Source organism: Gobius niger (genome assembly GCF_951799975.1).
Source record: "Gobius niger genome assembly, chromosome: 9".
NCBI lineage: Eukaryota > Metazoa > Chordata > Actinopteri > Gobiiformes > Gobiidae > Gobius > Gobius niger.
This window is the reverse complement of record NC_136860.1, coordinates 9,502,211-9,526,522: the sequence shown is the minus strand read 5'-3', so window position 1 is coordinate 9,526,522 and position 24,312 is coordinate 9,502,211. Positions and strand designations below refer to the sequence as shown.

The 24,312-nt window shown below is 44.9% G+C and overlaps 3 protein-coding genes and 1 long non-coding RNA gene across 5 annotated transcripts; all 4 read left to right on the top strand.

Moving 5' to 3' along the window:
• Positions 1-378: 378 nt before the first annotated feature.
• LOC306967828 lies at positions 379-24,312 on the top strand. Of its 2 annotated transcripts, none has more exons than XR_013793211.1 (3): positions 379-464; positions 704-767; positions 24,250-24,312. It is a non-coding gene; the product is annotated as an uncharacterized lncRNA (long non-coding RNA). The 2 variants fall into 2 exon arrangements; XR_013793212.1 differs by lacking the exon at positions 24,250-24,312 and adding an exon at positions 1,149-1,208.
• LOC306968276 (ladderlectin-like) lies at positions 1,968-3,142 on the top strand (the record flags this gene model as incomplete). The annotated part of the gene is made up of 6 exons (XM_079563618.1): positions 1,968-2,028; positions 2,218-2,253; positions 2,418-2,488; positions 2,559-2,678; positions 2,759-2,870; positions 2,941-3,142. 6 exons carry the CDS (start codon positions 1,968-1,970, stop codon positions 3,003-3,005), a joined length of 465 nt encoding a protein of 154 aa, XP_079419744.1. The 3' UTR covers positions 3,006-3,142.
• Positions 5,717-6,429, top strand: LOC306967381 (lectin-like). The gene is made up of 4 exons (XM_079562386.1): positions 5,717-5,788; positions 5,859-5,978; positions 6,059-6,170; positions 6,241-6,429. The coding sequence occupies exons 2-4, from the start codon at positions 5,868-5,870 to the stop codon at positions 6,303-6,305; spliced, it is 288 nt and encodes a 95-aa protein (XP_079418512.1). The 5' UTR covers positions 5,717-5,788; positions 5,859-5,867; the 3' UTR covers positions 6,306-6,429.
• Positions 11,053-13,506, top strand: LOC306968275 (type-2 ice-structuring protein-like; the record flags this gene model as incomplete). The annotated part of the gene is made up of 6 exons (XM_079563617.1): positions 11,053-11,116; positions 12,579-12,614; positions 12,795-12,865; positions 12,936-13,055; positions 13,136-13,247; positions 13,318-13,506. The coding sequence occupies 6 exons, from the start codon at positions 11,053-11,055 to the stop codon at positions 13,380-13,382; spliced, it is 468 nt and encodes a 155-aa protein (XP_079419743.1). The 3' UTR covers positions 13,383-13,506.

Sequence of the window (24,312 nt, the reverse complement as noted above, 5' to 3'; positions counted from 1 at the left end):
TGATCAAAGAATCAATAATTCCATGTGTTTTTTATATTGTTTATTCAATTGTTAATTCCTCCACATATTAAGTATATGGAGATGATGAAAAGGCTTTGAGTTCCGGTCTCAAGCCTCTGGAGGTCTGGGTCTGGACCCAGGTCCGCCAGTTTGGGACCACTGTGGACCATATATTGATTTGATCCATTGTCCAAGTACTACATGCACCAAAAACTGAACCCCTGAACCTTAGACTATCTGAAAACAGACAAAATTTGCCCGTCATCTCCTTTTTTGGTCCTCACTGGTGACCAGCCGCGTTCAGCCAGTTCACCCGCCCACGTCCACCCACATGGGGGGCTCTTTATAAACCGTGGTATTCAGACAACTCAACAGAGCCTTTGGTGAAATCCACGAGTTCTCTCCAGATTGACGGCAATTTGATCATCCCAGGTCCCAAACAACTATCATCGCCATCGTCTACGGTGAGTGCAGTCTGAAGGCCTCCTTAATGAAAGCCTTGCACTGATCTCGAATGTTCAGATTTAAGTTCTTCTCTCCTAAATGTTGATTGTTCCAAAAGGTTTTGCTTAAATCTCTGAAACGGACATTCTTCGAAGCTGAACCCTGTCGTAGAATGTCTTTGTTAGTCATAGTGGGTCTGAGCTTGTGTTTTGAAGTACAGTTTGGTTCCATCTGACGTTTTATTGCTGTAATTGTAGAGATGTCCACAATGAAGTTGGTGATCTTCACTCTCCTGGTTGGAGCCATAATGGCCCAGGACGCAGGTGGGTTGAAGCTTCAGTCTGATGCCTCAGCAGACGTTATTAATACCATCTCTCCATGCTGTGTCGAGATGACTGTGTGTTTCTTACAAGTTTGACTTCAGAACAGCCTAAGACCCCCTTTTTTTCTTATTCATTTTCTTTTTTTAATACATACGTTAAATGTGCTTGAGAAACAAAATGCTGAGGTCGACACTATGTCACACAGTCTTTCAAAAAGAAAGGTAGCCTGCCCTATTCCTCTGTTCCAGAACTTTCAGACTTGCTTATTTCTGTTGTTTCATGACCTGCTCTAGCTAGCTTACTGTAAAAGAGTTACTGAATTATGATTTACATCCAACAATAACAACATCCCTGCTGTCTCCGGGTGATCATGTCTTGTAGAAGCAGATGCAGCCGCTGCACCAGCAGATGCTGCTTCCACTGAGGCCCCCGTCGTCGAAGCAGCTGCAAACGGTGAGCTGAACTTCTTATCACGGAGATTAAAGCCTCTAAACACCACTTATCTACTGTGTTCTCCACATGATGATAACTTTACAAAACAAAACGTAATCCACATGCTTCAAAAATCAGAACAACAACAACTCTAACAGCATTTATGAGATGCAGCTGCAGTGTTTTTGGGCAGGTCTGCAAAGTTTTGTGAATATTGTGCACGCTCTCCGTGACTGTTGCTGGTGGCGAGAGAGCATTCAGTCAGTGAGCTGGAACTGATTCAAAATGATCTGAGGTTTGTTTTGTTGCAAGACTTTGTCACCTTGCCAGACTATCCATTGAAAGCAAACTGGCAAGAAAGCTGAACTTTGATCATTTGATAAATGATTTTGAGACTCGCCACTGGGCCATTTTAAAGTGATGTTGAACATAACTTTGTTAGACCTGGTTAACAAACAGTTTAGGTTCAGTACTAGTTAAGTCCTGGACTGGTTTAGTCCTGGCATTACTCCTGGTGTGTCTTGATTTTCAGCCCTTTGGGCTCAACTAGTTTTAGTCTAGTTATGGGTTAGTTCTATCTACATGTACATGCCTCTTAAAGGATACGGGGCATGTTTATTGTTTTAAATTCTATCTGTAAAAAATGTAGGGGCCCCAGAAAAGTTTGTTTCCTTAGGGCCCAGAATTTCTGGCGGCCCCCCTGCCCTGACCGGACATTCTGCCTATTGCACTGGCTATGATGCAGCGCGGACAGTGACCCCCGCAGGCATGTCACATCAAAAGTCAGGGCATCAAAAACGGAAAGAGACAGAAAACGCTGAGGTCGACAGTTTGTCACACTGTCTTTCAAAAAGAAAGGTAGCCTGCCCCATTCCTCTATTCCAGAACTCTCAGACTTGCTTATTTTTGTTGTTTTATGACCTGCTCTAGCTAGCTTACTGTAAAAGAGTTACTGAATTATGATTTACATCCAACAATAATAACATCCCTGCTGTCTCCGGGTTATCATGTCTTGTAGGCACAGATGCTCCTCCCACCGAGGCCCCCATCGAAGGTGAGCCTGTGTGTTAAACTTCTTATCACAGAGATTTATCAGACATTCTGCAGCAGCTGTCGCCCCCATAAACCATATATATCAGCTAATGCTTTTTATTCTTGGGCTTCTCTCCACGACATGCTTGAATATTAAACCTCCTATTCTTTGTGTTTGATTTGCAGCCAATTGGAAAGAGCTCAATGGCCGGTCTTTCGCTCTTGTTCCAAAGCTCTCGACGTGGGCTGACGCTCAGGTGAGTCCAGCTGGTTTGTATCTAAACTGAAGAAGAACCTTCCCTGAGAATCTCCATCTGTCTCTCTCAGAAAGATTGTATGTCGGTGAATGGAACCCTCGCCTCCGTCCACAACTCCCAAGAGGACGACTTCTTGAAGGTTCTGGCACACGGACAGAGAGCATGGATCGGTTACTCCAACGCACAGGCTGTATGGGTTCATTTCTGTCGGCGTGTAAGAAAAGAGAAGAAAGATAAATCATATTGTTTTTATGTCTCTGCTCAATCTAGGACAACGTCTGGCTGTGGATAAACAGTGACCATTCGGACCACAATGGGTGGTGCGACGAAAAGCCCGACCAATCTGGAGGAAACCAGCACTGTGCAGTTATAAATGTCTCCGGTATGCAGTCCTTCCACAGGATGAACACAAAGTGGATTTATGTTTGTTAATGTGCTCCTTTTATTTCCAGAGAAAGAGTGTTGGGATGATCAGGATTGCCACACACCGTACAGCTTCATCTGTTCACACGATTAAACTCACAACTCGTGAGCTTAAGAGGCATCGACCAGAATCCAGACCGAGTCAAGGAGCAGTGAGACGGCATGTGTGGAATGAAACCTTTACTGTTCTGTCCAAACTGACTCGATGTCTTAAAGCTCATGGAATAATAAAAGCAGTTCCATTCATTCATGCTGTGTTTATGACGTTTCATTTCATTCACTTCAGCCTTTTCAGTCTCCCAGATGCACTTAGCTTTAGCACCGCTGCTTCCTCCAGTGTCTGGTGAACACGGGGAGCTGCAAAGAGCTGTAAAATCACATGATTGTTAACCACACCGCACAGAAAAAAGTGCTGCAGTTTAAGAGTTATCACGCTCAATGATCTGCGGTCAGTGAGAGGAAACAACACAGACGTGTCTCGTGTGGTTTATAATAAAACCAAAGGTAACCTGAAAGCATACGTAGGGAGTGCTTATGGGAATTAATGGGAATAAACAGGAAAGTAACACAACTGAAGGTTGCCTCTATACAAACTGCAGCACATGAATGATTTTACACTGAAAAAGCGAGCACAGGATTAAAAAGCATCCAAGAAATCATCAGCATCAAATCAAATTTGAATTAAAAGGGAAGGTGGATGATTTTCCTTCGAGGCAGGGCTGGTCAGAGTCCAGGGCTGTTCTTAGTCCCTGTTAGAAAGAGGATTAAACAGAATATTGGTCTTGGAAAGTTGTGTTATGTTTTGACATGATAATATGGTCCTCACACTTACGTACGGGTCTGAGTTCTGACATTTATGGATCAAAAACTAAAAAATAATTTATGAGTGACAAATAGTTATTCAAGACAAAATTCAAAAACATACAGTTTATTTAAGAATTTTGACAGAAAATCCCCCAAATTTGCAAACTAAAGTTCCCATTGAAAGTTTATGCCAGTGAAAATATTGGTGTTGTACATCGGATGTAGCTGAAGCATTTGTCACTTAAATGTGTCGTGTTTCTTTCCTCAGAATATAGTATAAAAGATCTTTTACCTTTACTTGTTGCAGCTGCTCGCTGCCAACCTTCTCCAGTCACTGCATCAAACTGATCAGTGTGTGGCTGCATACTGCTAAACAACTTTCTTTTGTGAGTTTTATTACCATAAGAATTTCTCTGTAAAACCTAGATTACGATAACCAATATGAAAACTTTAATGTCTACAGAGGCGGACATTTGTTATGCATAAAAACACATCAACATCCAAAACATCATCATGTGGCACCACATTTCTTGTATTTTAAAAGCACAAAACATGATTAATAAGGGAAAATAATGCAGGCTAATGCCTCATCAGGCCACACGAAAGTACAGCTTCTCTTATAGATTGAAAGAGATTTCAGCTTTTACTGCTCTTGGTACAAAGGAGTTCTTGTAAATGTTTTTCTTTGCTGACATGACTGATTTGTTCGGCTGCAGGACTCCAAAAAACACTTCAGCGGGACAGGGCTCAGACGGAACTTTGATTCTATCCAAAGTAGTGCTGTGGTCACATACAGAGTCACAGATGAATGAAATTTAGAACAAAGAACGCTGACATGATGAGGAACAAAGTAATATTACAGTTTTGGACTAGATCTAGTCTTGTGCAGGGTCACCCTGAAAAGTGACCCTGCAAGTTGTGAAATGTGCCTATAAACTTGTCCCAGTAAAGAATTTGGATGCTATAAAAATATATGGAAAGTTGCTAATGAGTTTGGACCACAACGAACATTTGAATGTAGAGGCTTCCCCTTTCATTGTTGGCAATAAAAAAATCAGGTATAGGGCCTTTAAGCCAAGTTAAGGGAATAACTCTTGAAAAGGGTGTTAACCATTATTAAGCAGACGATCATTTTCAAGCAATAAGAGAAAGAAAAAGGATCTCTCTGCTGATGAGAAGCGTGAAAGAGTTGAATGCCTTGGACAAAGTATGGAAATCTTCAATATTTCACAAAAGATTAAGCGTAATCATCGTACTAACAAGAGATTTGTGGCTGTTTCAGAGCACACACAGGTTTGTGCAGATAAAGGCACAATGAAGACGGTTTCTGCCAGACAAATACATCAGATTAAGAGAACAGCTGCTACAAAGCAGCAAACAGGTATTTGAAGCTGCTGGTGCCTCTGGAGTCTCTCGAACATCAGGGTGTAGGACCCTCCAGAGACTGCAGTTGTGCATAAACCTCGAACAATGATTACGCTTAATCTTTCATGAAATATCAAAGGTTTCCATACTTAGTCCAAGGCATTCAACTATTTCATGCTTCTCATCAGCAGAAAGCCTTCTTCTTCTTTTTCTTTCTTTTCTTGCTTGAAAATGATGGTCTGCTTAAGGATGTGGAACGTCCTTTTTCAGCAGTTTTTTCCTTAACTGGGCTTAACTGACAACTAATCATCACGTCTGAGATTTCAGTGATTCAAAGGGCCCTGAAACACAATACCATCCATGTATATTTTCTTTTAGGTTTTTGACACTGAAACAAGTAGCATAATAATTCTTAACGCAGTGTCTTGTCTATTGTGTTTATCTTTACCTTTTCAAATGTAAATAGAAAACTTCCCCAGGTCATTAGCTTCACATTAAGCCCATGATGAGCTCTGTACCTCAAACGGATCCCCAGCTTTAATAAAACATATATATCAGCTAATGCTTTTTATTCTTGGGCTTCTCTCCACGACATGCTTGAATATTAAACCTCCTATTCTTTGTGTTTGATTTGCAGCCAATTGGAAAGAGTTCAATGGCCGATCTTTCGCTTTTGTTCCAAAGCTCTCGACGTGGGCTGACGCTCAGGTGAGTCCAGCTGGTTTGTATCTAAACTGAAGAAGAACCTTCCCTGAGAATCTCCATCTGTCTCTCTCAGAAAGATTGTATGTCGGTGAATGGAACCCTCGCCTCCATCCACGACTCCCAAGAGGACGACTTCTTGAAGGTTCTGGCATTCGGACAGAGAGCATGGATCGGTTACTCCAACGCACAGGCTGTATGGGTTCATTTCTGTCGGCGTGTAAGAAAAGAGAAGAAAGATAAATCATATTGTTTTTATGTCTCTGCTCAATCTAGGACAACGTCTGGCTGTGGATAAACAGTGACCATTCGGACCACAATGGGTGGTGCGACGAAAAGCCCGACCAATCTGGAGGAAACCAGCACTGTGCAGTTATAAATGTCTCCGGTATGCAGTCCTTCCACAGGATGAACACAAAGTGGATTTATGTTTGTTAATGTGCTCCTTTTATTTCCAGAGAAAGAGTGTTGGGATGATCAGGATTGCCACACACCGTACAGCTTCATCTGTTCACACGATTAAACTCACAACTCGTGAGCTTAAGAGGCATCGACCAGAATCCAGACCGAGTCAAGGAGCAGTGAGACGGCATGTGTGGAATGAAACCTTTACTGTTCTGTCCAAACTGACTCGATGTCTTAAAGCTCATGGAATAATAAAAGCAGTTCCATTCATTCATGCTGTGTTTATGACGTTTCATTTCATTCACTTCAGCCTTTTCAGTCTCCCAGATGCACTTAGCTTTAGCACCGCTGCTTCCTCCAGTGTCTGGTGAACACGGGGAGCTGCAAAGAGCTGTAAAATCACATGATTGTTAACCACACCGCACAGAAAAAAGTGCTGCAGTTTAAGAGTTATCACGCTCAATGATCTGCGGTCAGTGAGAGGAAACAACACAGACGTGTCTCGTGTGGTTTATAATAAAACCAAAGGTAACCTGAAAGCATACGTAGGGAGTGCTTATGGGAATTAATGGGAATAAACAGGAAAGTAACACAACTGAAGGTTGCCTCTATACAAACTGCAGCACATGAATGATTTTACACTGAAAAAGCGAGCACAGGATTAAAAAGCATCCAAGAAATCATCAGCATCAAATCAAATTTGAATTAAAAGGGAAGGTGGATGATTTTCCTTCGAGGCAGGGCTGGTCAGAGACCAGGGCTGTTCTTAGTCCCTGTTAGAAAGAGGATTAAACAGAATATTGGTCTTGGAAAGTTGTGTTATGTTTTGACATGATAATATGGTCCTCACACTTACGTACGGGTCTGAGTTCTGACATTTATGGATCAAAAACTAAAAAATAATTTATGAGTGACAAATAGTTATTCAAGACAAAATTCAAAAACATACAGTTTATTTAAGAATTTTGACAGAAAATCCCCCAAATTTGCAAACTAAAGTTCCCATTGAAAGTTTATGCCAGTGAAAATATCGGTGTTGTACATCGGATGTAGCTGAAGCATTTGTCACTTAAATGTGTCGTGTTTCTTTCCTCAGAATATAGTATAAAAGATCTTTTACCTTGACTTGTTACAGCTGCTCGCTGCCAACCTTCTCCAGTCACTGCATCAAACTGATCAGTGTGTGGCTGCATACTGCTAAACAACTTTCTTTTGTGAATTTTATTACCATAAGAATTTCTCTGTAAAACCTAGATTACGATAACCAATATGAAAACTTTAATGTCTACAGAGGCGGACATTTGTTATGCATAAAAACACATCAACATCCAAAACATCATCATGTGGCACCACATTTCTTGTATTTCCAAAGCACAAAACATGATTAATAAGGGAAAATAATGCAGGCTAATGCCTCATCAGGCCACACGAAAGAACAGCTTCTCTTACAGATTGAAAGAGATTTCAGCTTTTACTGCTCTTGGTACAAAGGAGTTCTTGTAAATGTTTTTCTTTGCTGACATGACTGATTTGTTCGGCTGCAGGACTCCAAAAAACACTTCAGCGGGACAGGGCTCAGACGGAACTTTGATTCTATCCAAAGTAGTGCTGTGGTCACATACAGAGTCACAGATGAATGAAATTTAGAACAAAGAACGCTGACATGATGAGGAACAAAGTAATATTACAGTTTTGGACTAGATCTAGTCTTGTGCAGGGTCACCCTGAAAAGTGCCTATAAACTTGTCCCAGTAAAGAATTTGGATGCTATAAAAATATATGGAAAGTTGCTAATGAGTTTGGACCAAAACTAACATTTGAATGTAGAGGCTTCCCCTTTCATTGTTGGCAATAAAAAAATCAGGTATAGGGCCATTAAGCCAAGTTAAGGGAATAACTCTTGAAAAGGGTGTTAACCATTATTAAGCAGACGATCATTTTCAAGCAATAAGAGAAAGAAAAAGGATCTCTCTGCTGATGAGAAGCGTGAAAGAGTTGAATGCCTTGGACAAAGTATGGAAATCTTCAATATTTCACAAAAGATTAAGCGTAATCATCGTACTAACAAGAGATTTGTGGCTGTTTCAGAGCACACACAGGTTTGTGCAGATAAAGGCACAATGAAGACGGTTTCTGCCAGACAAATACATCAGATTAAGAGAACAGCTGTTACAAAGCAGCAAACAGGTATTTGAAGCTGCTGGTGCCTCTGGAGTCTCTCGAACATCAGGGTGTAGGACCCTCCAGAGACTGCAGTTGTGCATAAACCTCGAACAATGATTACGCTTAATCTTTCATGAAATATCAAAGGTTTCCATACTTAGTCCAAGGCATTCAACTATTTCATGCTTCTCATCAGCAGAAAGCCTTCTTCTTCTTTTTCTTTCTTTTCTTGCTTGAAAATGATGGTCTGCTTAAGGATGTGGAACGTCCTTTTTCAGCAGTTTTTTCCTTAACTGGGCTTAACTGACAACTAATCATCACGTCTGAGATTTCAGTGATTCAAAGGGCCCTGAAACACAATACCATCCATGTATATTTTCTTTTAGGTTTTTGACACTGAAACAAGTAGCATAATAATTCTTAACGCAGTGTCTTGTCTATTGTGTTTATCTTTACCTTTTCAAATGTAAATAGAAAACTTCCCCAGGTCATTAGCTTCACATTAAGCCCATGATGAGCTCTGTACCTCAAACGGATCCCCAGCTTTAACAGAAAATGTGCCCCATGCTCCCTCCCCGAGGTGTGGAATTCTCATGCATTTGTCCGTATAGGCCTGTGAGACCATTTCATGGAAAAGTTACTACAATTCATCTGACCTCTTTTTGGATTTGCGTGAAACTTGACACAGTTGATGTTGATATACAAAATATTCTGTGAGTAATTTGAGCTACATATCTTCTTTAGTCACTGCATTATAGTTGTATAAACTAGGAAAGGTTATGCACTAAAATTTAAAAAATATCACTTATAATTCAACTGTGACCTTAAATCTGGATAAATGCATGTTTGTGTTTGCTTTTCTCTAAACATGTTTAGCCATTGGCCATAGTTAAGGAGATATCTACTGCATCCAACCCATGGCAAGTGCCCTGCCCTGGTTAATGAGAAACGGCTCAAGGAATAGACTTCATTGTGAATGAGCAGGTCTTGGGTTATTGGCTTGGTTCAACGCTTCAATCCCTAAGTGCTGTTGATCAGAGGTGACAGGAGTTATAGAACTAGCTCTAAGTCTGTGGTTCTCAAACTTGTTACACTATATTCATCCTTTAAAAATAACTCTCAGAGAGCCAGATTCATAACAGGACCAGCAGGTTTAAAGTCAGGCCTAAAAGGTTTACTAACAAGTATTACTTAAAAGAGAAAAAGAAGAATGTAAACCAGTTCAGTCCATGCGTCCTCATGACAAAGGAAGGTGAGAAGTCACTTTGAGCATGGCGTGGTGTGAGTGGGAAGTCAGTGGGAGTGAGCGGAACAGGAGGGTAGAGATGTTATGCTGACGATGGCACAAGGTCGAGTAAATAAAGTAGTAGGCGTCTGTGTGGGATGGCATAACCCTTTCTGTTTGCACTGGCGCTGGTTGTGCCAACTTCAACACATGATGTCCCCACGCCTTCGCAAGATTTTCACCACTGTATACCGTATACTATTCCGTATACTATTCCTTCATTACACCCAGATTCCACATCCTCTATGTTTGCCTCGAGGGCCTCTGTTGCCGACCCGCTACTCTCCAATAAAAACACGGATCAACTCTATTCCATGTCAAGCTCCACAGGTCAGATCGCACCACACATGAAAAGAACGTGAGCAACATCTGAGTTTTACACACCGAAGTTCACAGCTTGTTTACCCCATTATTACTTTAGAAGGAGTTTTATTTCATAAGTTCGTTGCTGTTCACTTGATCTCCTCAAGCTCCTCCGGGACCTGCACCCGGCGGAGAGGACCGGGATGGACCGAGGAGGGGGTAGTGGGCGTTTTGTATGTACGGAGGCGTCTGGAGGTAGAGTGTTAAGCATTAGAAGGTATTGGGCCATCATGGTTGGAAGGTGGAAAATCGCTCAGATCAGTCTTTAGTCCAGAGGTCCCCAAATAAATCTGTTAATAATGCAGTCTTTGTTCTTAACTATGTAAAACATTAGCACTGTTTGACTATTTACGAAGCAGAGTTGATCAAAGAATAAATAATTCCATGTGTTTCTTATATTGTTTATTCAATTGTTAATTCCGCATATATTAAGTATATGAAGATGATGAAAAGGCTTTGAGTTCCGGTCTCAAGCCTCTGGAGGTCTGGATCTGGACCCAGGTCCGCCAGTTTGGGACCACTGTGGACCATATATTGATTTGATCCATTGCCCAAGAACTACATGCACCAAAAACTGAACCCCTGAACCTTAGACTATCTGAAAACAGACAAAATTTGCCCGTCATCTCCTTTTTTGGTCCTCACTGGTGACCAGCCGCTTTCAGCCAGTCAACCCGCCCACGTCCACCCACATGGGGGGCTCTTTATAAACCGTGGTATTCAGACAACTCAAAAGAGCCTTTGGTGAAATCCACGAGTTCTTTCCAGATTTGATCATCCCAGGTCCCAAACAACTATCATCACCATCGTCTACGGTGAGTGCAGTCTGAAGGCCTCCTTTATGAAAGCCTTGCACTGATCTCGAATGTTCAGATTTAAGTTCTTCTCTCCTAAATGTTGATTGTTCCAAAAGGTTTTGCTTAAATCTCTGAAACGGACATTCTTCGAAGCTGAACCCTGTCGTTGAATGTCTTTGTTAGTCATAGTGGGTCTGAGCTTGTGTTTTGAAGTACAGTATGGTTCCATCTGACGTTTTATTGCTGTAATTGTAGAGATGTCCACAATGAAGTTGGTGATCTTCACTCTCCTGGTTGGAGCCATAATGGCCCAGGACGCAGGTGGGTTGAAGCTTCAGTCTGATGCCTCAGCAGACGTTATTAATACCATCTCTCCATGCTGTGTGTCGAGATGACTGTGTGTTTCTTACAAGTTTGACTTCAGAACAGCCTAAGACCCCCTTTTTTTCTTATTCATTTTCTTTTTTTAATACATACGTTAAATGTGCTTGAGAAACAAAACGCTGAGGTCGACAGTTTGTCACACAGTCTTTCAAAAAGAAAGGTAGCCTGCCCTATTCCTCTGTTCCAGAACTTTCAGACTTGCTTATTTCTGTTGTTTCATGACCTGCTCTAGCTAGCTTACTGTAAAAGAGTTACTGAATTATGATTTACATCCAACAATAACAACATCCCTGCTGTCTCCGGGTTATCATGTCTTGTAGAAGCAGATGCAGCCGCTGCACAAGCAGATGCTGCTTCCACTGAGGCCCCCGTCGTCGAAGCAGCTGAAAACGGTGAGCCTGTGAGCTGAACTTCTTGTCATGAAGATTAAAGCCTCTAAAAACGACTTATCTACTATCTACTCTCACTTTACAAAACAAAACGTAATCCACAAGCTTCAAAAATCAGAACAACAACAACAACAACAACAACTCTAACAGCATTTTTGAGATGCAGCTGCAGTATTTTTGGGCAGGTCTGCAAAGTTTTGTGAATATTTTGCACGCTCTCTGTGACTGTTGCTGGTGGCGAGAGAGCATTCAGTCAGTGAGCTGGAACTGATTCAAAATGATCTGAGGTTTGTTTTGTTGCAAGACTTTGTCACCTTGCCAGACTATCCATTGAAAGCAAACTGGCAAGAAAGCTGAACTTTGATCATTTGATAAATGATTTTGAGACTCGCCACTGGGCCATTTTAAAGTGATGTTGAACATAACTTTGTTAGACCTGGTTAACAAACAGTTTAGGTTCAGTACTAGTTAAGTCCTGGACTGGTTTAGTCCTGGCATTACTCCTGGTGTGTCTTGATTTTCAGCCCTTTGGGCTCAACTAGTTTTAGTTTAGTTATGGGTTAGTTCTGCCTACATGTCCATCTCTCTTAAAGGATACGGGACATGTTTATTGTTTTAAATTATATCTGTAAAAAATGTAGGGGCCCCAGAAAAGTTTGTTTCCTTAGGGTCCAGAATTTCTGGCGGCACCCCTGCCCTGACCGGACATTCTGCCTATTGCACTTGCTATGATGCAGCGCAGACAGTGACCCCCGCAGGCATGTCACATCAAAAGTCAGGGCATCAAAAACGGAAAGAGACAGAAAACGCTGAGGTCGACAGTTTGTCACACAGTCTTTCAAACAGAAAGGTAGCCTGCCCCATTCCTCTATTCCAGAACTCTCAGACTTGCTTATTTTTGTTGTTTTATGACCTGCTCTAGCTAGCTTACTGTAAAAGAGTTACTGAATTATGATTTACATCCAACAATAATAACATCCCTGCTGTCTCCGGGTTATCATGTCTTGTAGGCACAGATGCTCCTCCCACCGAGGCCCCCATCGAAGGTGAGCCTGTGTGTTAAACTTCTTATCACAGAGATTGACCAGACATTCTGCAGCAGTTATCGCCCCCATAAAACATATATATCACATTTCATAAACCTTTGTCCAGTTGACTCATTCTTGGGCTTCTCTCCAGGACACGCTTGAATATTAAACCTCCTGTTCTTTGTGTTTGATTTGCAGCCAATTGGAAAGAGTTCAATGGCCGGTCTTTCGCTCTTGTTCCAAAGCTCTCGACGTGGGCTGACGCTCAGGTGAGTCCAACTGGTTTGTATCTGAACTGAAGAAGAACCTTCCCTGAGAATCTCCATCTGTCTCTCTCAGAGAGATTGTATGTCGGTGAATGGAACCCTCGCCTCCGTCCACAACTCCCAAGAGGACGACTTCTTGAAGGTTCTGGCACACGGACAGAGAGCATGGATCGGTTACTCCAACGCACAGGCTGTATGGGTTCATTTCTTTCGCCGTGTTAGAAAAGAGAAGAAAGATAAATCATATTGTTTTTATGTCTCTGCTCAATCTAGGACAACGTCTGGCTGTGGATAAACAGTGACCATTCGGACCACAATGGGTGGTGCGACGGAAAGCCCGACCAATCTGGAGGAAACCAGCACTGTGCAGTTATAAATGTCTCCGGTATGCAGTCCTTCCACAGGATGAACACAAAGTGGATTTATGTTTGTTAATGTGCTCCTTTTATTTCCAGGGAAAGAGTGTTGGGATGATCAGGATTGCCACACACCGTACAGCTTCATCTGTTCACACGATTAAACTCACAACTCGTGAGCTTAAGAGGCATCGACCAGAATCCAGACCGAGTCAAGGAGCAGTGAGACGGCATGTGTGGAATGAAACCTTTACTGTTCTGTCCAAACTGACTCGATGTCTTAAAGCTCATGGAATAATAAAAGCAGTTCCATTCATTCATGCTGTGTTCATGATGTTTCATTTCATTCACTTCAGCCTTTTCAGTCTCCCAGATGCACTTAGCTTTAGCACCGCTGCTTCCTCCAGTGTCTGGTGAACACGGGGAGCTGCAAAGAGCTGTAAAATCACATGATTGTTAACCACACCCCACAGAAAAAAGTGCTGCAGAGTCAGAGAAGTGTGAGGGTGTTGAGGAGTTATCACGCTCAATGATCTGCGGTCAGCGAGAGGAAACAACACAGACGTGTCTCGTGTGGTTTATAATAAAACCAAAGGTGTCATATGTGGTTCATTGTATGGTAAAAGACTAACCTGAAAGCATACGTAGGGAGTGCTTATGGGAATTAATGGGAATAAACAGGAAAGTAACACAACTGAAGGCTGCCTCTATACAAACTGCAGCACATGAATGATTTTACACTGAAAAAGCGAGCACAGGATTAAAAAGCATCCATGAAATCATCAGCATCAAATCAAATTTGAATTAAAAGGGAAGGTGGATGATTTTCCTTCGAGGCAGGGCTGGTCAGAGACCAGGGCTGTTCTTAGTCCCAGTCCGCCCCGGTTAGAAAGAGGATTAAACAGAATATAGGTCTTGGAAAGTTGTGTTATGTTTTGACATGATAATATGGTCCTCACACTTACGTACGGGTCTGAGTTCTGACATTTATGGATCAAAAACTAAAAAATAATTTATGAGTGACAAATAGTTATTCAAAACAAAATTCAAAAACATACAGTTTATTTAAGAATTTTGACAGAAAATCCCCCAAATTTGCAAACTAAAGTTCCCATTGAAAGTTTATGCCAGTGAAAATATCGGTGTTGTACATCGGATGTAGCTGAAGCATTTGTCACTTAAATGTGTCGTGTTTCTTTCCTCAGAATATAGTATGAAAGATCTTTTACCTTGACTTGTTACAGCTGCTCGCTGCCAACCTTCTCCAGTTTCTCTGGCACACGTTTGTCACTGCATCAAACTGATCAGTGTGTGGCTGCATACTGCTAAACAACTTTCTTTTGTAAGTTTTATTACCATAAGAATTTCTCTGTAAAACCTAGATTACGATAACCAATATGAAAACTTTAACGTCTACAGAGGCGGACATTTGTTACGCATAAAAACACATCAACATCCAAAACATCATCATGTGGCACCACATTTCTTGTATTACCAAAGTACAAAACATGATTAATAAGGGAAAATAATGCAGGCTAATGCCTCATCAGGCCACACGAAAGAACAGCCTCTCTTATAGATTGAAAGAGATTTCAGCTTTTACTGCTCTTGGTACAAAGGAGTTCTTGTAAATGTTTTTCTTTGCTGACATGACTGATATGTTCGGCTGCAGGACTCCAAAAAACACTTCAGCGGGACAGGGTTCAGACGGAACTTTGATTCTATCCAAAGTAGTGCTGTGGTCACATACAGAGTCACAGATGAATGAAATTTAGAACAAAGAAAGCTGACATGATGAGGAACAAAGTAATAGTTTTGGACTAGATCTAGTCTAGTGCAGGGTCACCCTGAAAAGTGACCCTGCAAGTTGTGAAATGTGCCTATAAACTTGTCCCAGTAAAGAATTTGGATGCTATAAAAATATACAGAAAGTTGCTAATGAGTTTGGACCACAACGAACATTTGAATGTAGTGGCTTCCCCTTTCATTGTTGGCAATAAAGAAATTAGGTATAGGGCCTTTAAGCCAAGTTAAGGGAATAATTCTTGAAAAGGGTGTTAACCATTATTAAGCAGACGATCATTTTCAAGCAATAAGGGAAAGAAAAAGGATCTCTCTGCTGATGAGAAGCGTGAAAGAGTTGAATGCCTTGGACAAAGTATGGAAATCATCAATATTTCACAAAAGATTAAGCGTAATCATCGTACTAACAAGAGATTTGTGGCTGTTTCAGAGCACACACAGGTTTGTGCAGATAAAGGCACAATGAAGACGGTTTCTGCCAGACAAATACATCAGATTAAGAGAACAGCTGCTACAAAGCAGCAAACAGGTATTTGAAGCTGCTGGTGCCTCTGGAGTCTCTCGAACATCAAGGTGTGGGACCCTCCAGAGGCTGCAGTTGTGCAGAAACCTCGAACAATGATTTCGCTTAATCTTTCATGAAATATCAAAGGTTTCCATACTTAGTCCAAGGCATTCAACTATTTCACGCTTCTCATCAGCAGAGAGCCTTCTTCTTCTTTTTCATTCTTTTCTTGCTTGAAAATGATGGTCTGCTTAAGGATGTGGAACGTCCTTTTTCAGTAGTTTTTTCCTTAACTGGGCTTAACTGACAACCAATCATCACAGGCGTCTGAGATTTCAGTGATTCAAAGGGCCCTGAAACACAACACCTGCTGCGCAGCTGTGAGTCTGAGGTGGTCGTCTGCAGCACCGGGGCCCCTCAGGGCACCGTCCTCTCACCGTTTCTCTTCACCATCAACACATCGGACTTCACATACAACACGGACAGTTGTCATCTCCAGAAGTTCTCCGACGACTCCGCCATCGTGGGCTGTGTGTCCAAGGGGAACGACCTGGAGTACCGGTCGGTCATCATAGACTTTGTGGACTGGTGTGAGCGCAACCACCTGTGCTTGAACATCAGTAAGACGAAGGAGATGGTGATCGACTTCACGAGGAAGCCACTACCGCACACATCGCTGAACATCCAGGGGGAGGACATTGAGGAGGTGGACAGTTTCAAGTACCTGGGTGTTCACCTCAACAATAAACTGGACTGGTTCCACAACACCAACTCCCTGTACAAGAAAGGCCAAAGTCGCCTCCACCTTCTGAGGAGACTGAGGTCGTTTGGAGTGAGCAGGCCTCTGCTCAGGACTTTTTATGACTCTGTGGTCGCCTCTGCTCTCCACTACGCTGCCGTGTGCTGGGCCCCGGGCAGCACAGAGCGGGACAAGAACAGACTGAACAAGCTGGTCAGGAGGGCCAGCTCCGTCCTGGGCTGCCCCCTGGACTCTGTGGAGGAGGTGAGTGACAGGAGGGTGTTAGCCAAGCTCAGCTCCATCATGGACAACACCTCCCACCCACTGCACGGGACTGTAGAAGAGCTGAGCAGCTCTCTCAGTGGCAGACTGAGACACCCTCAGTGCAGGACGGAGCGCTACCGCAAAGCCTTCATCCCCACTGCTGTCAGACTGTACAATAAGACTGTGAAGAAACATGTGCAATAATCTCTGTATCAGCTGCACTTTTTTAATTCAGAGTGATCTTCTGTAACAAGTGAATTTCTCCTTTGTGAGATCAATAAAGGATTATCTTATCTTATCGTATATATATTTTCTTTTAGGTTTTTGACACTGAAATACAATTAGCATAATAATTCTTAACGCAGTGTCTTATCTATTGTGTTTATCTTTACCTTTTCAAATGTAAATAGAAAACTTCCCCAGGTCATTAGCTTCACATTAAGCCCATGATGAGCTCTGAACCTCAAACGGATCCCCAGCTTTAACAGATGTTGATATACAAAATATTCTGTGAGTAATTTGAGCTGCATATGTTCTTTAGTCACTGCATTATCTATAATAGAAAACGCAATCTCAATGGCCGCCGCCTGGGCGCCGCCATGTTTATTTCCCATACCGACTTTGAAGCTAAGCAGGGACGGGCCTGGTTAGGACTGGGATGGGAGACCTTTCCTCGGAAGCTAAGCAGGGAAGGGCCTGGTTAGGACTGGGATGGGAGACCGTTTGGGAACACCAGGAAGCCTGGCGACAGTAGTGAGTGTGTGCGTGGTTGGTGGTGGGGGCTGATGTGCGCAGACTGGTTGCCTCGCTTATCATCACCGAGTATGGGGTGAATGAATAATGCATCACATTGTACACTGACTTTGAGCGTCTGGAAAAGCGCTATATAAGACTAATGCATTATTATTATTATTATTATTACATCCGCTGCCGGCCCCCACGTTGCGGTCCCGCTGCCCGCGGGCATTGACCACGGGTCCATATGGACCGCGGTGCTGCTGTCCGAGGACAACCCGCCGTCACAACAACGCGAGTGCACGAGATCTGACTGCCGTGCGTGTGCGCGCATCCAAACAGGGCGGTGTGTGCGTGTGTGCGCGTGCGTTTGTGTGTGCGTCGGTGCGTGTATGTGTGCGCGCGTGCATCAAAACAGGGCGGTGTGCGCATGCGTGCGTGTGTGTCATCGTCACTCACCCTAAACTGCAGCTGTAGACGCTCCACACAGGTACAGTTACCTCCTCCAAAACACATCTGCGTGTCTTTGTTTAAGTCTCTCCTGCAGTGACCGAGGCTGTGGTTCATTATAAATCCAGCGCTGCGTCATTTCAGAGGTGCAGACAAATGCGTAAGATCCAATCCTGGCCGTATTCCGTCTCCAAAGCTTTGTCTCCGAAAAATACACGCAAAAATTTGCCCAAAACCTGCTCAAACACGAGCCTCTAATCAAACACGCTGCTCCGAATGATTTATTCTCCGTGTGAGTACAAGCGAAAATGAAACTACCACTTAACGAGCGCATGGCCTGCACTGCGTAGTTTTTTTCTTTTTTTTTTACGTTGCTGCTGGACCATTTGTTTTCTATTTTGCTTTCACGTATTGTGAGCCCGGAGGTACATTTTATTCTAAAGCTGCTTTGAACGCATTGCCAATTTTATTGTAAGGTTATAAATACTGTCTAACAACGATCATTAGGCTATTTCATTTCAAAACCTACTTATTATTTTTTTGAATGCACACTACCGTGATGCACCAAACCTCGGGTCCTGCACCGTGAACCGAACCGTTAGAGCTGAACCCCTAATATTTATCCATAATTATCCCACTGTCTCTTGAATTCTATTCCCCGAGTTTAGCGAACATATTGTCGATGTAGTTTATAAGAAAGGAGTGCGGGTGCATCAAACACTCAAATTGCAGTTTGTTTGAAATTATTTTTAGCATTCATTATTTTAAACATTTGTAGTGGCCATAGTTTTTGCAATGGGTTGGGAACCACTGGTCTACAGCTGAACTGTGTGACGGGTTGGACATTTCTTTGTAATCACTCATAATCTCAGACTATCAAATGTGGAGACTAGCGAGGCCCGGCCGAAGGCCGGGTCTCAGCTAGTAGCTATATAAACTAGGAAAGGTTATACACCATCCATCCATCCATCCATCCATTTTCTTCCGCTTTATCCGGGGCCGGGTCGCGGGGGCAGCAGTCTCAGCAGAGATGTTCTGGGGGGACCCCGAGGCGACACCAGGCCAGCTCGGAGACATAGTCCCACCACCGTGTCCTGGGCCTTCCACGAGGCCTTGTCCCACTAGGACATGCCTGGAACACCTCCCGCGGGAGGCGACCAGGAGGCATCCGGAACAGATGCCCGAGCCACCTCAGCTGGCTCCTTTCGACGTGAAGGAGCAGCGACTCTACTCCGAGCTCCTCTCGAATAACTGAGCTCCTCACCCGATCTCGAAGGGTGCGCCCAGCCACCCTGCGAAAGAAACTCATTTCGGCCGCTTGTATTCGCGATCTTGTCCTTTCGGTCATTTCCCAAATCTCATGACCATAGGTGAGGGTGGGAACGTAGATCGATCGGTAAATCGAGAGCTTTGCCCTCCGACTCAGCTCCCTCTTCACCACGACAGACCGATACAGCGACCGCATCACTGCTGACGCCGCACCGATCCGTCTGTCGATCTCACGCTCCATCCGTCCCTCACTCGTGAACAAGACCCCGAGATACTTGAACTCCTCCACTTGAGGTAAGGACTCCCCACCGACCTGTAGAGGGGAAACTACCTTTTTCCGGTGGAGAACCATGGCCTCGGATTTGGAGGTGCTGATCCTCATCCCGGCCGCTTCATACTCGGCTGCAAACCGCCCCAGAGCGCGCTGAAGGTCCTGGTTCGTTGGAGCCATCAGAACAACATCATCCGCAAACAGCAGAGATGAGACTCTGAGGCTCCCAAACCGGACACCCTCCGGCCCCTGGCTGCGCCTAGAAATTCTGTCCATAAAAGTAATGAACAGAACCGGTGACAAAGGGCAGCCCTGGCGGAGACCAACACGCACCGGGAACAGGTCTGACTTACTGCCGGCAATGCGAACCAAGCTCCTGCTGCGGTCATACAGGGAACGGACAGCCCTTAACAGAGGGCCCCGGACCCCATACTCCCGGAGCACCCCCCACAGGGCACCACGAGGGACGCGGTCGAACGCTTTCTCCAGATCCACAAAACACATGTGGACTGGTTGGGCGAACTCCCACGAACCCTCAAGCACCCGACGAAGGGTGTAGAGCTGGTCCAGTGTGCCACGACCAGGACGAAAACCGCATTGTTCCTCCTGAATCCGAGGTTCAACTATCGGCCGGATCCTCCTCTCCAGCACCCTGGAGTAGACCTTACCGGGGAGGCTAAGGAGGGTGATTCCTCTGTAATTGGAACACACCCTCCGATCCCCCTTTTTAAAGAGAGGGACCACCACCCCGGTTTGCCAATCCAGGGGCACTGTCCCCGACCGCCACGCGATGTTGCAGAGACGTGTCAGCCAAGACAGTCCTACAAAATCCAGAGACTTAAGGTACTCAGGGCGAATCTCATCCACCCCCGGAGCCCCGCCACCGAGGAGCTTTCTCACCACCTCGGTGACTTCAGCTTGGGTGATGGACGAGCCCACCCCCGAGTCCCCAGTCTCTGCTTCCTCATTGGAAGACGTGACGGCGGGATTGAGGAGGTCCTCGAAGTACTCCTTCCACCGTCCGACGACATCCCCAGTCGAGGTCAGCAGCCCCCCACCCGCACTGTAAACAGTGTTGGTGAAGCACTGCTTCCCCCTCCTGAGGCGCCGGATGGTTTGCCAGAATTTCTTCGAGGCCGACCGATAGTCTTCCTCCATGGCTGCCCCGAACTTCCCCCAGACCCGAGTTTTAGCCTCTGCGACCGCACGAGCTGCAGCACGCTTGGCCTGCCGGTACCTCTCAGCTGCCTCAGGAGTCCCACAAGCCAACAAGGCCAGGTAGGACTCCTTCTTCAGCTTGACGGCATCCGTTACTTCCGGGCGCCACCACCAGGTTCGGGGATTGCCGCCGCGACAGGCACCAGAGACCTTACGGCCACAACTACGAGCAGCCGCATCGACAATGGAGGAGGAGAACAGAGTCCACTCGGACTCCATGTCCCCAGCCTCCCCCGGAATCTGGGTGAAGCTCTTCCGGAGGTGGGAGTTGAAGACCCCACCGACAGAGGGATCCGCCAGACGTTCCCAACAGACCCTCACAACACGCTTGGGCCTGCCAGGTCTGACCGGCTTCCTCCCCTGCCAGCGGATCCAGCTCACCACCAGGTGGTGATCGGTTGACAGCTCAGCCCCTCTTTTCACCCGAGTGTCCGAGACACGCAGCCGGAGGTCAGACGACACAACTACAAAGTCGATCATCGACCTCCTGCCTAGGGTGTCCTGGTGCCACATGCACTTATGGACACCCTTGTGCTCGAACATGGTGTTCGTTATGGACAAACTGCGACTAGCACAGAAGTCCAATAACAGAACACCACTCGGGTTCAGATCGGGGAGGCCGTTCTTCCCAATCACTCCCTCCCAGGTCTCACTGTCGTTACCCACGTGGGCGTTGAAGTCCCCCAGTAGAACAATGGAGTCCCCAGTCGGAGCACCATCAAGTACCCCTCCCAGGGACTCCAAGAAGGCCGGGTACTCTGCACCGATGTTGGGCCCGTAGGCCGAAACAACGGTGAGAGACCTGTCCCCGACCCGGAGGCGTAGGGACGCGACCCTCTCGTCCACCGGGGTGAACTCCAACACGTGACGGCTGAGCTGGGGGGATATGAGCAAACCCACCCCAGCCCGCCGCCTCTCCCCGCGGGCAACTCCAGAAAAATGGAGAGTCCAGCCTCTCTCCAGGAGTTGGGATCCGGAACCCAAGCTGTGCGTGGAGGTGAGCCCGACTATATCTAGTCGGTATCTCTCAACCTCCCGCACAAGCTCAGGCTCCTTCCCCCCTAGTGAGGTGACGTTCCATGTCCCGAACGCCAGAAGCTGCGCATGTGGACCAGGTCGTCGAGGCACCTGCCTCTGACTGCCACCCAGTCCTCTTCGCACCCGACCCCTACGGATCCCTCTGCGGGTGGTGGGTCCACAGGAGGGCGGGCCCACGTCGTCCCTTCGGGCTGGGCCCGGCAGGGCCCCGTGGGCAGAGACCCGGTTATACACTAAAATTAAAAAAATATCACTTGGAATTCAACTGTGACCTTAAATCTGGAAAAATACATGTTTGTGTTTGCTTTTCTCTAAACATGTTTAGCCATTGTCCATAGTTAAGGAGATATCTACTGCATCCAACCCATGGCAAGTGCCCTGCCCTGGTTAATGAGAAACGGCTCAAGGAATAGACTTCATTGTGAACGAGCAGGTCTTGGGTTATTGGGTTGGTTCAACGCTTCAATCCCTAAGTGCTGTTGATCAGAGGTGACAGGAGTTATAGAACTAGCTCTAAGTCTGTAGTTCTCAAACTTGTCACACTAAATTCATCCTTTAAAAATAACTCTTAGAGAGCCAGATTTATAACAGGACCAGCAGGTTTAAAGTCAGGCCTAAAAAGGTTTACTAACAAGTACTACTTAAAAGAGAAAAAAAAGAACATAAATCAGCTGCAGTTCAGTCCATGCGTCCTCATGACAAAGGAAGGTGAGAAGTCACTTTGAGCATGGCGTGGTGTGAGTGGGAGGTCAGTGAGCGGAACAGGAGGGTAGAGATGTTATGCTGACGATGGCACAAGGTCTAGTAAATAAAGTAGTAGGCGTCTGTGTAGGATGGCATAACCCTTTCTGTTTGCACTGGCGCTGGTTGTGCCAACTTCAACACATGTTGTCCCCACGCCTTCGCAAGCTTTTCACTATACCGTATACTATTATTCACCTGCTTTAAAAGGTGTCATACAATGTGAATACATACAGTAAATGGTCCCATTTATATATTTGCTTCATTACACCCAGATTCCATGTTCGCCTCGCTCCACCCCGCTCCGAAAAATTAATTGCTATTTTAATTATGGAGCAACATTCCACATCCTCTCTGTTTGAGAGAGAGTAGCCAACCCGCTACTCTGTTCCTCCGTCGCCAACAAAAACACGGATCAACTCTATTCCATGTCAAGCTCCACAGGTCAGATCGCACCACACATGAAAAGAATGTGAGGAACATCCGAGTTTTACATACCGACGTTTACAGCTTGTTTACCCCATTATTACTTTATTAGGAGTTTTATTTTTTATTTCATAAGTTCGTTGCTGTTCACTTGCTCTCCTCAAGCTCCTCCGGGACCTGCACCCGGCGGAGAGGACCGGGATGGACCGAGGAGGGGGTAGTGGGCGTTTTGTATGTACGGAGGCGTCTGGAGGTAGAGTGTTAAGCATGAGAAGGTATTGGGCCATCATGGTTGGAAGGTGGAAAATTGCTCAGATCAGTCTTTAGTCCAGGGGTCCCCAAATAAATCTGTTCGAGGTCCACAAAGGATAATGCAGTCTTTGTTCTTAACTATGTAAAACATTAGCACTGTTTGACTATTTACGAAGCAGAGTTGATCAGAGAATCAATAATTCCATGTGTTTTTTATTTTGTTTATTCAATTGTTAATTTCGCCACATATTAAGTATATGGAGATGATGAAAAGGCTTTGAGTTCCGGTCTCAAGCCTCTGGAGGTCTGGATCTGGACCCAGGTCCGCCAGTTTGGGACCACTGTGGACCATATATTGATTTGATCCATTGCCCAAGTACTACATGCACCAAAAACTGAACCCCTGAACCTTAGACTATCTGAAAACAGACAAAATTTGCCCGTCATCTCCTTTTTTGGTCCTCACTGGTGACCAGCCGCGTTCATCCAGTCCACCCGCCCACGTCCACCCACATGGGGGGCTCTTTATAAACCGTGGTATTCAGACAACTCAACAGAGCCTTTGGTGAAATCCACGAGTTCTTTCCAGATTTCATCATCCCAGGTCCCAAACAACTATCATCGCCATCTTCTACGGTGAGTGCAGTCTGAAGGCCTCCTTTATGAAAGCCTTGCACTGATCTCGAATGTTCAGATTTAAGTTCTCTTTCCTAAATGTTGATTGTTCCAAAAGGTTTTGCTTAAATCTCTGAAACGGACATTCTTCGAAGCTGAACCCTGTCGTTGAATATCTTTGTTAGTCATAGTGGGTCTGAGCTTGTGTTTTGAAGTACAGTATGGTTCCATCTGACGTTTTATTGCTGTAATTGTAGAGATGTCCACAATGAAGTTGGTGATCTTCACTCTCCTGGTTGGAGCCATAATGGCCCAGGACGCAGGTGGGTTGAAGCTTCAGTCTGATGCCTTAGCAGACGTTATTAATACCATCTCTCCATGCTGTGTGTCGAGATGACTTTGTGTTTCTTACAAGTTTGACTTCAGAACAGCCTAAGACCCCTTTTTTTCTTGTTCATTTTCTTTTTTTAATACATGCGTTAAATTTGCTTGAGTCAATCAAAACGCTGAGGTCGACACTATGTCACACAGTCATTCAAAAAGAAAGGTAGCCTGCCCTATTCCTCTGTTCCAGAACTCTCAGACTTGCTTATTTCTGTTGTCATGACCTGCTCTAGCTAGCTTACTGTAAAAGAGTTACTGAATTATGATTTACATCCAACAATAACAACATCCCTGCTGTCTCCGGGTGATCATGTCTTGTAGAAGCAGATGCAGCCGCTGCACAAGCAGATCCTGCTTCCACTGAGGCCCCCGTCGTCGAAGCAG